This window comes from Aspergillus puulaauensis, chromosome 1, assembly GCF_016861865.1.
Source record: "Aspergillus puulaauensis MK2 DNA, chromosome 1, nearly complete sequence".
In the NCBI taxonomy this organism is placed as follows: Eukaryota; Fungi; Ascomycota; class Eurotiomycetes; order Eurotiales; family Aspergillaceae; genus Aspergillus; species Aspergillus puulaauensis.
In genome coordinates, this window is record NC_054857.1 from 3,419,217 (window position 1) to 3,431,986 (window position 12,770).

Below are 12,770 nucleotides of genomic sequence, written 5' to 3' on the forward strand. Positions count from 1 at the left end.
AGAGTTATGTGGAAGGAAAACCGCTCAACGATGCTGCAAATGAGCGAGGTAGCGGATAGAAGGGACCGAAATGTCGAGGAACTGAGGGTGACGTGGTAGTAAGAGTAGAAGGTCGGTCACAAGAGCGAGCTGGGAGAGGTGAGAGAGATAAGGAGGGCAGATAAGGATGGGGGCGCTATGAAGGGTGAGGAGGGAGGATGGCGGAATATATAAGGAGGGAAAGTGGACTAGGTTCTGGAACCGGGACGCAAACCGAGAATCACGAATGGACAAAGGGTGGAAAAGGAAACGGAGCGAGGCAGCGCAGCGGCGACAGCAGCGCAAAGTCAATTTATACGGAATCGCCTCATGGATGCCCGGCTGAGTCAAGGCGATCGCCGCAGTCGGGTCACTGTTGCAGTCGACATTATTAGCCGCTGTTCAAACCGCCTACTCTGGAACTACTAGTCAACCACGCCTGGTGGAGCACTGGAAGCTTCCAGGACTCGCCTGAACGCTTCATCTCGCGGTACTGAAATATTCGCTGCTTTATTAATCACCGACCCAGACTCTCGCCTTCCGGATTCGATTAGCAGAGCAGTTGTAACAATGATGGCAACCGTGGAAGGCAGACTCTTTCATCTTACTAAGTTACGCCCCGAGTTCTTTCACTGACCGACAGAGTTACTAGTAGCGAGTTAGTGGTGGTGGTGGTGGTGCCTTAGTATACCTCGAGTCGTGGTCCATACGTGTCTTATCCACGCACTTTATGGCGTCATGCTGCCACCACGACTTCTGACTGAATGATGTCGCAAGTCATGAAGTGACGCTATCACAAGGACCCGGAGCGCATACGGAGAAATTGGATGGGCCAGGTTGCGTGTTTGCGGTTGCCATCTGGACAGAATTCGCAGCCCAACCGCCGCAATGCACCAACCCTGCGACTACTTCTCTACTAGTCGCGCAAGAGTATCCCTAGTAATGCAATCCAGGTACTCAGGTCGCACTGCAGCCAAGCCAATGTCTGTGCAATGCGCACCTGGCTTAACCCTCCCCGCAATAGTTAACTCAAAGCCTTGAGCCAACCCAGTTCCCATATGAAAATGGGATTATTGAGAGAAACGGGTGACTTGGGCGCAGGCTATCAAATCTTAATCTCCTGGCCGGGGGGAGGGAGTCACATGAGGCCCGTTGGTCGCGAACTGCGGAATCCATTCCCAAGCGCCGTCAGCTGAGTGAGTTCGAGACTCGAGGGTCATGTACTCGTGAAGCGTCACATTGGCGTCCTAAGCTCAGCTGTACAGTACCTTTTTCCCATTGTGGTGCCGAGTACAAGGAGCACCGGATGGGAGACGGAGGTCGCACACCACGTCCAACGCACAGCATGCAGATCGGCCCATCTGTCGTCTGTGCTGGCTGCAGAACTCTTGACTAGTACTACGTAGCTGAGCCAGATCCCGTTTCCCAGCAATAGCATTTTTTGCGGCCTTGATTAGGGCGTTCTACACCGTATCATTCCAGGCCTCCAACTCCAATTTCGTCGGCGAGATCGGCTAGCGATCGAGAAGTGTCGGATGTACTTCGGAATTCGTAGTTCATACTGCGTGCTGCCATCAGGAACGGAAAGACTAGACGAACCCTGGTAGAAATTTTCTAGTCGACCTCCAATTCTCAACACGCAGCATTACTTATTTGGAGACAATGAGCAATTCTTCAGAGGTTATCAACTTGGACACGGCACTAGACCGAACCGGGTAATCCCGATTTTTGGCATTGCTGCACCCTTTGCACCACTCAGTCACGTCCACCTTGCAGTCCTCTGGCGATCGACTCCCTTCCTGCACCATCTCCACATCCCCGCCGAGGTACGCAGAAGCCAGGTTCTGTTTAAATTCACAATGGCCAACCAAGGCGTCGAGAAGGGTGACTCGTACAAGAGTGGTTCAGTCTCCAAGGGCCAATGAGAGCTGCCGAGCCTGCGAGTCCCACGGTCTGAGAGATGAGTCTCAGGGTGAATAACTTCTCGACTATGGACTCCACGTTTTAATATCTACGGCGACTTCTGAGCGGTTAACTGACTGACAACTCATGGGCAAGGTACGGTAGCAGTCGTTGGGTCTGAATTTGGGGAAACGTTAACTGTACCACTACCACTACCACTACCACTCAGACTCTGGAACTCCCTGCAACTCCTCCTTGCAGCGGACGATTTCCAGCAACAAGCTTGGTTTCCCAACTTGCTGAGGCCCTTGGCAATTTGCAAGATGGCTAGATCCATTCAACTCTCCGTGATTCGAGCGACGTCTTGGGCATATTGGTGGACCCTCATTTGATCGTATAATGCGAAGGCAAGAAATGGGGGGCAAATATCGGATACTTGGGGTATGAAGAGGAAATTAGCATATACGAAAAAGTTATATAAAACCAAGACCTTGTACGATGGTTGTCGTTTATTTTTCTAAAAGTAGAGGATAAAAGTGGAACATTATCTCTAAGTCGAGGCGTAGCGCCGCGTCTTTGGGCTCGACCAACTTTATACCAACTACACCATCAATTGGACGGCGAATCTCAAACCACAGTGAATAGGCACCTCGGCAACGAATTGGAATTAAAATAAATAACCCCGGCCTCAGAACATATGGGGACTAGGTAGCCAATCGCAATATTCGTAAGATTACTGCACACTGACCAACATGAGTTTCAAATTTCTTTCATTTCCCCCCTAATCAGATACCTAGGTAATTTCCGCGCCAAATATAGAAATTCAAACAACACGCACGCATTGACGTTAGAGAATAAAATGAAAACGCCTTTTCCCGTCTCAGGATACACCAGGTCATAAGATAAAACGAAATGAACATCAAAAGAGAAGCAAACGCGTTGCTTCTCATACTCCGAGCTCCTCCTTACCCGCCTCTGGGTCCAGGTAGTTTTCTCTCTCTGCCGCTTCGTATTCTCCAACGAGATCCATCACCACTGCTCGGGCTTCGTCGAATTCGTCGAGGCCGTCTTGGAATGGAGCTTCTTTCTTATATTGTTCTAAGAAAGCGTTTCGTTTTCGTAGGCGGTCATATTGTTGGACGATTCGTTTGAACAACGTAGCAACCGATGTGTGGTTCGCTAGCATTAGACCACTGACACGATGTGTGTTCTGGATGTATGGCGATTTCTTAGTAAGAGCAACCTGGATGCTAGCGGGGCCCCAGGGGATGAACGACGCCAGACGTCGCTCACGGATACGTAGTAGCGATTTGTGCACATCTGTTGGGTCCGCCTCTCCCTGGATGATGTTGAGGATACTGATGTAGCAGCTGGACTTGCTAGGGTTGATCGAGACCATCCGGTTCTTGGGCTGTAAAAGACGACGCATGACATCTAGGACTGTTGTTTTCCGGACCGTCTTGGCTTGGTCGATATTATCTCCTGTGAAAGGTGTGTATGAGGTAAGGAGGAAGTGGCTGCGTGGCGTGGGAATTAGAGAGGCTATGATCCCGACAAGGTCATTATGCATATAGCCCGGGTATCGAAGGGGGGTTGTAGAAGCGGACATAACAGTAGATACCTAAATTGTTAGCATGCGCCTTCAACGGCTACCTATCGGACTGAACATACGAGTTGGTTGGTTTGCTGAAACGAGGGTTCTTGCACGTGCAGTCTGTCGGCGACGATTCGTGAGAGGGCAGCATTATCCAAGACAACCTGAGAAGCAATTTAGCGTATGTAGCAATCGCCAGATAGTGCAGTCTTACAACAGAGTCAGCATTCTGCGTCAGTCGTCGCATGGCGAGAAGACTATTATACGGGTTGACCACGACATCTGCAGCCTGTGTATCGGGGAAAACGGAGTATGTTTGGATCAATTTCTTTGGGAATCGGTCGTTCATGCGCTCCAGGATGAAGCTTCCCAGTCCAGAACCAGTTCCTCCTGCGATCGAGTGTAGAAACATGAAACCCTATTTCAACGTCAACTTAACTTCCCTGTGTTTCGGATTGATAGCTCCGTTGTATTCCCACTGCGGCGCCATACCTCTAGAGAGTCACTCCCATCCGCTTCCCGATCAATCATGTCGAAAACCTCCTCCTGGACGACCTCCCCAGCGGCATATCCAGCACCCCAGTTATTTCCAGCACCAATACCCTGCTGTCCGATAAAGAAGTTTTCCGGGTTGTAGATGTTCTTGTATGGGCCAGATTGAATGCCATGCAAAACCTATCAAAAACGTTTCAGCTCGTTGTCCGCAAAGCTCCTCCGCATATGGGCATCCTACCCTCGGTTCTAAGTCCAGTAAGATCGCTCGGGGAATGTATCGTGTATCATCACTCTAGAAAACAACCCATTAGTGACTGCTCCAGAAGGCTCCCAATTCAGTGACACCGCGGTCTACACACCTGGTAGAAGAACACATCCTTGCGATCACCGCCTTCTGTCGCAAACTCCTCCAGATTTCCATCTTGACTTATCCCGTGCTCCAGGCATAGCTGTTGCCAGAATTGACTCCCCACTGCAAAAGTCTCCGTCAGTATAACGCCGGTAGATGGGGTGTAATAGACTAGATTGTCGGCTGGGGCGAGAGGGGTCTCGAGTTGGTTGCTCTAGGTCGTGGGTTTCGTACCGTTGTTGCCGCACTGGCCGGCTTGAAGTGTGATGATCTCCCTGTAAAAATGTTAAAAACAACTCGAGACAAATCCACAGTAAAATGAAGATTTAAAGCAAAAGCTAGAATGGCATACCTGGGCATCTTTTTTCCTGTTTAACCCGGAGAAGTCGAGGTGATAATCTACGCGTAGCGCGTTCCTTGGGGGAGTTTGATCGGAGTGGGGCCTCAGACCGCAAGTGACGCAGGAAGTGAAGACGTACCGCCATGACTCGATCAACATGAATGGATTATAACTGCATGGATTGGTTTACTTCAACGTCAGAGTCAATAATTACTGCTTTTTCATAAATCGAGACTCAATTATAATAGCCAACCTGATATTCATAACAACTTTGTCGCTGGTAACGCTCCTCATCTGTTTCGCCCATAGATAAATAATATGCTCTCATCAAGTCATCAGTGCGATTCTTTGGAGATTTCCACATTCCTTAGATTGAGACCGATAATCTCTTCAATAACATATCTCAAATACGTCGTAATATGAACTCGTAGATTGCTAAAGCATGACCCTAGAAACCAGCTTTGCATGCCGTCACAAGCATACCGGCACCAGAAACAACGCCGTCGACTATCTTCACACGGCTACCTTGCTTTCGACCGTATGCCTTGATACAGCCCTCTCGAACCGCTTCCTCCATGCCGGCCATACCAGCGCATCCTAGGCAGATAGCACTAACAGGGCGTGGGTTTACTTTGATCAGCCGCTCGGTGGCCTCGATAATCCTTCGTCGTACTTCTTCAGGTTGGGTGGTATGGAGCTCGACGGCCGTGAGCCCAGTTGTTTCCACACCAGTGAACCTATTAGAGGGGGTTTTATCACCGGAGTTGACGAGCATGTCCGAAACAGCATTGGTGAGCTCAGCCTTCCAACTACTCCCAGTAGTGACAATACCAAATGTGTCCTTAGCTTGCGATTTGCCAAACCCTCCATCCCATGTGAGTTGGAAAGAGCTGACCAGTGATAGCGAAGCCACGATGCTTCCTTCAAAGATACCCGTCACGTACTTCTTTTTGGTACTTGCGGTTGGCCCGAGCTCCAATAAAGCTGCATCTTCTAGCTTATCGATGGCCTCTCTGAGCATTCCAACGAGGGGGTGGGCTGAATAGCATGCGACGAGAAAAGCATCGTACTTTGGGACCAACGGTTCCACAAATGGCCTGCAGTGGAGGGCTGATAGGACTGAGTCTTCGCCCGAGTTTATGCTAGAGATGCCGTGGATGACTCGCCCATCGGGAAGTGTAACAGATTCAGACTGTGGAGCTGTGAAGTAGTCGAACTGGACGTCGGTGTACCCGAGGTTTTCCAAGATGGGGACCAGGGCACTTGTCATATGAGTAGAGGTGTTGGGGTTGATGACCAAGATTGAGAATCGTGGACCACTCACTGTCGCCATGGTTGATGTTGGATACGGACGTTCGTATCGCCTTCGGCCATGGACAGTTTGGTGGCGGGGTTGAGAAGCTAAGAGCAGTGAATGGGGAGCTTTGGAGTTGTGCAGAAATGCTGGGGATTCGCCGCTTCTCGAGCAATTGGGCCCGCATTCTGCTAAGCACCAACTACCTGGCGGGAGGCAATCCTTTCGTTGAATTCATTTGGTCCCAGACGAGTATAGAAGGCTTTACAGTGGCCAGAAAGCAAATATACACAGAGCATAATATATTGCCAATACGAGTTTCTTTGCCCAAATACGACGGGAATGACGCGACCAGGTGTGGGGTCGTGATGCTTGATAATCCGGCCGTTCATCTCCAGCTCTCTGCCGAGTTCCGTGGATAAATATTAATTATTTTGCTTCAGCTGTGTCTGTAACCCGTTTGAAAGGTCCAGATAGATTTATCTGCGACTCGGCAATACCCAGGTAAGCCATACTGGTTATGTACCTGCACCCCTGCTAACATGCACCTCTTACCCCGCAGCTATCTATATCGAGACAGCAATATGCCCCTCATCGCTCAGAACCCAGTCCCAAGGACAATCCTTGGGTTAATGACCTACGGTACAGACGAGTCAGCAGGCGCTCGTATCACATCGTTGGATGAGTTCAACAAGCACTTGGACTATATTCAGCAACAAGGCTTCAACGAAGTCGATACCGCACGTCTCTATATTGGCGGAGCGCAGGAAGCTTTCACGGCCCAGGCAAAATGGAAGGAGCGAGGTTTAAAACTGGCAACCAAGGTCTACCCAACAGCTCCTGGTGTCCATAAACCCGATGTTCTCCGTGAGAGATTCGAGACATCCCTTAAGGAATTGGGGACAGACCAGGTTGATATCTTCTACTTGCATGCGCCTGACCGGTCTGTTCCATTTGCCGAGACATTAGAAGCCGTTAACGAGTTGCATAAAGAGGGCAAGTTTGTGCAACTAGGGTTGAGTAATTTCACAGCGTTTGAACTCGCAGAAGTTGTCACTCTTTGCAATGAGAGGGGCTGGGTACGACCGACAATTTTCCAGGCAATGTATAACGCGATCAGTGAGTTAGCCATGACTTATAGCCCTACAGTTTAGGGTAACCTTGCAGTGTTGATTGTACTGACCTCTGACACTACAGCACGTTCAATTGAAACCGAGTTAATTCCTGCCTGCAAGCGCTACGGCATCGAAATAGTCGTTTACAATCCCCTTGCTGGTGGAATTTTCTCTGGCAAATACAAGACGAAGGATATTCCCGCAGAGGGCCGATATAGCGACAAGTCTAAGAGTGGTGCAATGTATAGGAAACGTTATTTCCGGGATGCCACCTTCGATGCCTTGGCCGTCATCGAACCCGTGGTACAGAAACATGGGCTTACACTGCCTGAGACTGCGCTGCGTTGGGTTCACCACCACTCCAAGCTCAACGTCGACGATGGCCGGGACGGAATCATCATTGGCGTGAGCAGCTTTGCCCAGTTAGAAAGCAATCTCAGAGATGTGCAAAAAGGGCCTCTTCCAGAGGAGGTTGTTGAAGCACTAGATAATGCGTGGTTAATCGCAAAACCGACAACTCCAGATTACTGGCATCTGGACCTCAAATACACATACAACACCCAGGAGGCGTTGTTCAAACCAAAGCCTAAGGTTTAGGCGCCAGGGAACATGTCAGAAATTGGATGGGAGTATCCGTACTTGTGCCAAATATATTTATTATTTTAGCCTTTGTCGTTTGATGCTAAATGCATCCTCTTCGTTCGATATATTGAAAAATTATCAGCCCTTGCCCAGCATTCTTACCTAATTTGAAAAAGAAATGAGCGTATCAGAATCTCCCTCCAAAAATACATTGGAGATACAATCTGTGCAATGAGTTCATTCGTCGTCAGCTGTTCATACACAGCCACGAAAACCAGGCAACCATTGCTTGGAACAAGCCGCAGTTTTGGGGCGCTTTTGGGTGATTTTGCTCTGTGAGGTGTCCTCTTCTCTATACAAGTGAATACGTAATAGCGACCAAGAGAATGTCTTGTCAAGCCGCAAGGGGCGAGGCGTCGGGAGGCGTCGCTGACTCGCTCGATAGTATCCTACGTCACGTGAAAGGGGGCTGATCCAACGAGCGACTAAGCCGAAACCGGCCTTGGCTATCCCGGACTTAGTAATAGATCGTCATCAGGCACCGTGGCAGTGGCAGCTGAGATTCAAGTGGCACCTGCAAGACTCCAATCTCCATATTTCCGTTCCCCAGAACTTCTTGCTTCGTTGTCCACTCCTGCAACATTCCCGCAAGCCCTCCGACCGAGTTCAGCTGCAGTGCAAATACATCTACGGATTCAATGGCGTTCTATGCTACCTAACATATCGTCCATTTTCGGCTCTCTGTTAACCTGAGAGCCCTACTATTCCCGGTGCATCCCGACTCCTCAATGTGATCTTGTTAAGATCAAAAAAAGAGTTCCTTACACCTTTCGCTCGTTTATCTTCGCTACCGCTTTAGTAAAGAGACACGAAATTACACACACGGTGGCTTCAGGCAGCGAAAAGTCTTTTGATGGCTTCGAGGGGAGAGACTCAGAACAGGCTCCCGACTCGCGCCACTCAAACGATATGGAGATGTCCATGGCTCACACAAGCATGCATGGGCCCTTCGACGGCCGGTCCCGTCAACCGCTGCTAGATAGTGAGCAGCAAGGACGAATGTCGGCCAGCAGTTTTAGGGGTGGTGACGCAGAAGGCAGGCCTATGCTTCACCATTCGAGACGGTCGACAATGCGAAGTAAAAGTCCAGAGGGCAGTGCAGATGCTCTTGCGAAACAGCAGACTCGACAAAAATATTATATCGCATCGGGGTTTTTACTGCTAAGTTTGGCGAGCTTCGTGGTTCAGACGGAGACGGCTGTGTACATTCAACATGACCTGGGGTGGGACAAACCGTATTGCATGCTGTAAGTGCTAGCTAATTTATGGTATCGCTAAATTATTGAATGTGCTAATTTATTGACTGTTAGGTACCTTACTCACGGTTCCTGGTCCCTGCTCTGGCCAGTGCAACTCCTGATACTTCGACTGCAGAAACGAGGGCTTTCGTGGGAAGCTTTCTGGCGCCGCCATGTGTATCTGCTTTGGACCACGGGTCAGATGGTGGAATCTCAGGACCTGCACCTAACATCCCGCGAAACTCACCGGTCTCCAATTCCCTACCTCCTCAAGACAACAGCATTTGTGACAAGTGCACTTACGATAGCCGGCGGTTCTTGGTATGTTGCGGTCAACCAGACCACTGCCAGTGATTTGACGGCGATTTACAACTGTTCTGCCTTCTTTGCCTATGCATTTTCGATTCCGCTTCTCAAGGAAAAGCTACGACTAGATAAGGTGTTATCCGTGGGCGTGGCTATTGTAGGGGTACTTATTGTCGCATATGGAGATGGAGACGAAGATGATGGAACAGGCAAGGACGAAGGAAGACACGGTGCTACTAGACTTGTGGGAAATCTTATTATTGGTGTCGGTAGCGTGCTTTATGGTTTGTACGAGGTGCTGTACAAGAGGTACGCCTGTCCTCCAGAGGGAACCAGTGCTGGCCGAAGCATGATCTTCGCCAATACCTACGGCAGCCTTATCGGGTTATTTACCCTACTTGTCCTTTGGATTCCACTGCCAGTTCTCCACATTCTCGGGCTGGAGACATTCCGGTGGCCGACCGGCGAGGCCGCGTGGATGCTGATAATATCAGTTATTGCCAATGCTAGTGAGTTTCCCCCATTCCACACGAGAACCCCCATACCCATCGCAACTGTTGAAGGAAGATTCCTTTACCCCGGCCCGCGTTTCCGCTATCATAGCGTTAAAATACCCGATGCAATAAACCGAGTGCTAACCGTGCGCCTTCTTTACCCGTTTGTAACAGCTTTCTCCGGGTCCTTCCTAGTTTTGATCTCTCTTACTTCACCTGTTCTCTCATCTGTCGCGGCCCTTCTCACTATTTTCCTCGTCGCAATCGTCGACTGGCTTCGAACAGGCCACCCGCTCGCGAAGTCCTCTATTGCCGGTGGTGTCTTAATTATGGTAGCGTTCTTCCTCCTAAGTTGGAGTACCTATCGGGAGATGAACGAGGAACGAAAAAAGAACATCGAGCAAGACGCCGCCTCGTCCGACACCGATGAATAAAATAGCCCACGTGTGCGACAATTTTAGATTGGGCTGGCTGAATCTTTACAATCGTTGCATATACACAATCTTTTCTTATCTACATTGGCACGGCCTTATACATCTGGTTGGGGTTTTAATTCGTCTATACGCATACCGCATACTACCGGGGACCATTTTCTATACGTACATATCATGGAGTTTTGGATAGTGTCAAGGATTGGTGTCTCGCGGGTATATGTACTATAAATTTCTCTTCTCAATACAAAATTGGATAGCGTTTATAATGAGAAAACTGACCCATATCACAAGAGTAGCGGGCGTTATGACGCATGTATGGAATATATTCTTCGCCTCGAATCGCTTCTCTATAATTGGTAGCTGCACGGCAGAACTTGATATCAAGGTACAGCCGGAGAATTGCTATTTATGTGTATATCGACAGGAAAAGGGGGAGGAGGCGGGTTTGGTGAGGTTTGGGTGAACGTATGAATCGAGGGATGGAGGGAGTTTTGAGTTTTCATTTCAGATACAAAAACAGGCGGCAATGAACATGACCAAATAAGAGCGCTTGAGAGGTACCGCGGCAATTGAAGTAACAGATAGCCTTGAGAAAACTCATTCTACCTTGGTCCGAGTTTGGCAAGAGCACGAGCACCTTGTTCTTGCCATTCTTGCTTGGAAACCCACATGTCTTCCTTGTCTGCGATCTGTTGTGGGGAGTTCGTAAGTATATGTGGTGAGCTTGGGGTATTTAAAGAAGGGACGTACCAGGTTGGCGAGAACAGCACCTCCTAGGAAGACCATGTGTCTCCGTCGAGGGGGATCTTCGATGCGAACCTTGAATTTCTGTTTGCGCCGTTGAATTAGTATGAGCTCTACAAAGGGACAGTGTTGGCGTTAGACGTACGTTCAGCCTTTCTGGGTCGCCCTTGAGGATCCGCGTCAACCACAATTGCTTCAATTCCTTCTCCAGTCGTGTTGGCAGACCGGGATACATGCTGCTTCCTCCACTGAGCACGATAGCCTTGTATAAACTAGAGCGTACATCGACATCGGTGCCCTGGATCGTGTTGAAAAGTAGTTCAGCGACACCGGGCTGGTCCACGTCCACCAGGTGCGGTTGGAAGAGACACTCTGGGGCTTCGAATCGTTCGCTGCCGACTCGGATAACACGGCCATCGGGGAGGGTGTAAGACTCTACTAGAACGGTGGTGTCTTCGGAGAGCTTTCTGTCGAGTTCTAGGTCGCAAGACACATAGGCGAGCTTCTCCTTAATCTGGCGCACCGTCTCGAAATCGGCGGTACGGTTCAGGGCGTATCCGCGGCGGAGCAGGAGGGCAATAAGGTTCCGAGTGACATCGCGGCCTGCTACGTCCAGTCGGCGAATATGGTGGTTTAGAACGGTAGACTCATAGACGGGGATGATGTGGGTGACACCGTCGCCGGAGTCCACGACAACTCCGCTACTGAGGCCTGAACAAAATCAGCGGCAAGTTTATAAGCTATGCTCGTCTCTGTACTTACCCTGAGCGTATAGTGCAAGAACCGCCTGGATTGCGACATATACTCCTCCAAAGTTATACTGCTCCAACATGACCTCAGCCATCTGTTCGCGGTTCTTCAGTGGGTTCATGGGCGGTTCGGTGAGTAGGATCTTGCGGCCGGTGGGATCGATCTTCATCTTATCGTAGAATGTGTAGTTCCATAGATGTTGCATGTCATCCCATCTCTTGACAATACCATTCTCCATCTGTATTTATCGCAATATGAATCAGCCCGAGACCGTTGGAAATCCGGGGAGCGGGGACTCGCGACCATAAGTGGGTATGGCGCATGAGTGAACTGGAAATAGACATACGGGATAGGTAATCTGGAGCATTGATCTGGCAGCGGCGGCTTCATCTCCGCACATGATATCCTTGACAACAATGTCGCCAGACTGTTCCTCCGTTCGCAAGATGGGCCGCCCCACTATCGAAGGGAACTGGTGCTCGGGGAAGTTCTGTTAAGGGAAGCATGAGAGTTAATCGGAAGCTCTGAAATAGAGTAAAAAGTAAGCCGGAGGTTCGGGGCACATACCTGTGCAGCATATCCGACCTTGAGAAAACCCGTTCCTCCGTCGAGCACTGGCGAGTTGTTGTTAGCGACGCTACCTTGGGACAGGCATACATCGCAGCAATAACAGGGAACAAAGCTTACCAATGGGCATCTCCGCCATGATGGAAGTAGAAGAGTGCTAGCTCAAATAAAATTTAATTAATTCCTTAGTGAAAAACAAAAGAGAATCATGGATATGGGGTCCAGCCGTGGGGAGAGCTGGTGATTATGAGGGGAAGCGAGCAGGAGTAAGTTGGCGGTGCCGCAAGCCGCTGTTGCTGACTGACGACGTTGCCTGCCTTACCGCCTAAGGCACTCAACGTCCAAGGCAGCCTGAATTCATTCATTTACAATATTCGTTGGAATAATCAGATACACTAGATAATCTAATCTGCAATAAATCGATCTCGTCCGCTGTTATGACGACCCTGTCCTGTATTTTTGGTTCTCGACCGAGACCGGGGATCGCC

General features: G+C 49.6%; 5 protein-coding genes across 5 annotated transcripts; 2 read left to right on the top strand and 3 right to left on the bottom strand.

Moving 5' to 3' along the window:
* Positions 1-2,866: 2,866 nt before the first annotated feature.
* Positions 2,867-4,718, bottom strand: TUB4 (gamma-tubulin mipA; the record flags this gene model as incomplete). Its single annotated transcript, XM_041697324.1, has 8 exons — positions 2,867-3,541; positions 3,592-3,678; positions 3,729-3,932; positions 4,007-4,189; positions 4,248-4,301; positions 4,369-4,481; positions 4,593-4,633; positions 4,711-4,718. The coding sequence occupies 8 exons, from the start codon at positions 4,716-4,718 to the stop codon at positions 2,867-2,869; spliced, it is 1,365 nt and encodes a 454-aa protein (XP_041550716.1).
* A 428-nt stretch (positions 4,719-5,146) lies between these two features.
* On the bottom strand, positions 5,147-6,031 carry APUU_11351A (aspartate/glutamate racemase family protein; the record flags this gene model as incomplete). The annotated part of the gene is made up of 1 exon (XM_041697335.1): positions 5,147-6,031. One exon carries the CDS (start codon positions 6,029-6,031, stop codon positions 5,147-5,149), a length of 885 nt encoding a protein of 294 aa, XP_041550717.1.
* A 545-nt stretch (positions 6,032-6,576) lies between these two features.
* Positions 6,577-7,704, top strand: APUU_11352S (aldo/keto reductase family protein; the record flags this gene model as incomplete). The annotated part of the gene is made up of 2 exons (XM_041697346.1): positions 6,577-7,111; positions 7,190-7,704. 2 exons carry the CDS (start codon positions 6,577-6,579, stop codon positions 7,702-7,704), a joined length of 1,050 nt encoding a protein of 349 aa, XP_041550718.1.
* A 954-nt stretch (positions 7,705-8,658) lies between these two features.
* Positions 8,659-10,221, top strand: APUU_11353S (DMT family transporter; the record flags this gene model as incomplete). The annotated part of the gene is made up of 3 exons (XM_041697357.1): positions 8,659-8,996; positions 9,060-9,802; positions 9,962-10,221. 3 exons carry the CDS (start codon positions 8,659-8,661, stop codon positions 10,219-10,221), a joined length of 1,341 nt encoding a protein of 446 aa, XP_041550719.1.
* A 602-nt stretch (positions 10,222-10,823) lies between these two features.
* Positions 10,824-12,421, bottom strand: ARP2_1 (actin-related protein 2; the record flags this gene model as incomplete). Its single annotated transcript, XM_041697368.1, has 7 exons — positions 10,824-10,910; positions 10,972-11,049; positions 11,111-11,676; positions 11,728-11,953; positions 12,062-12,205; positions 12,283-12,329; positions 12,403-12,421. The coding sequence occupies 7 exons, from the start codon at positions 12,419-12,421 to the stop codon at positions 10,824-10,826; spliced, it is 1,167 nt and encodes a 388-aa protein (XP_041550720.1).
* Positions 12,422-12,770: the final 349 nt, after the last annotated feature.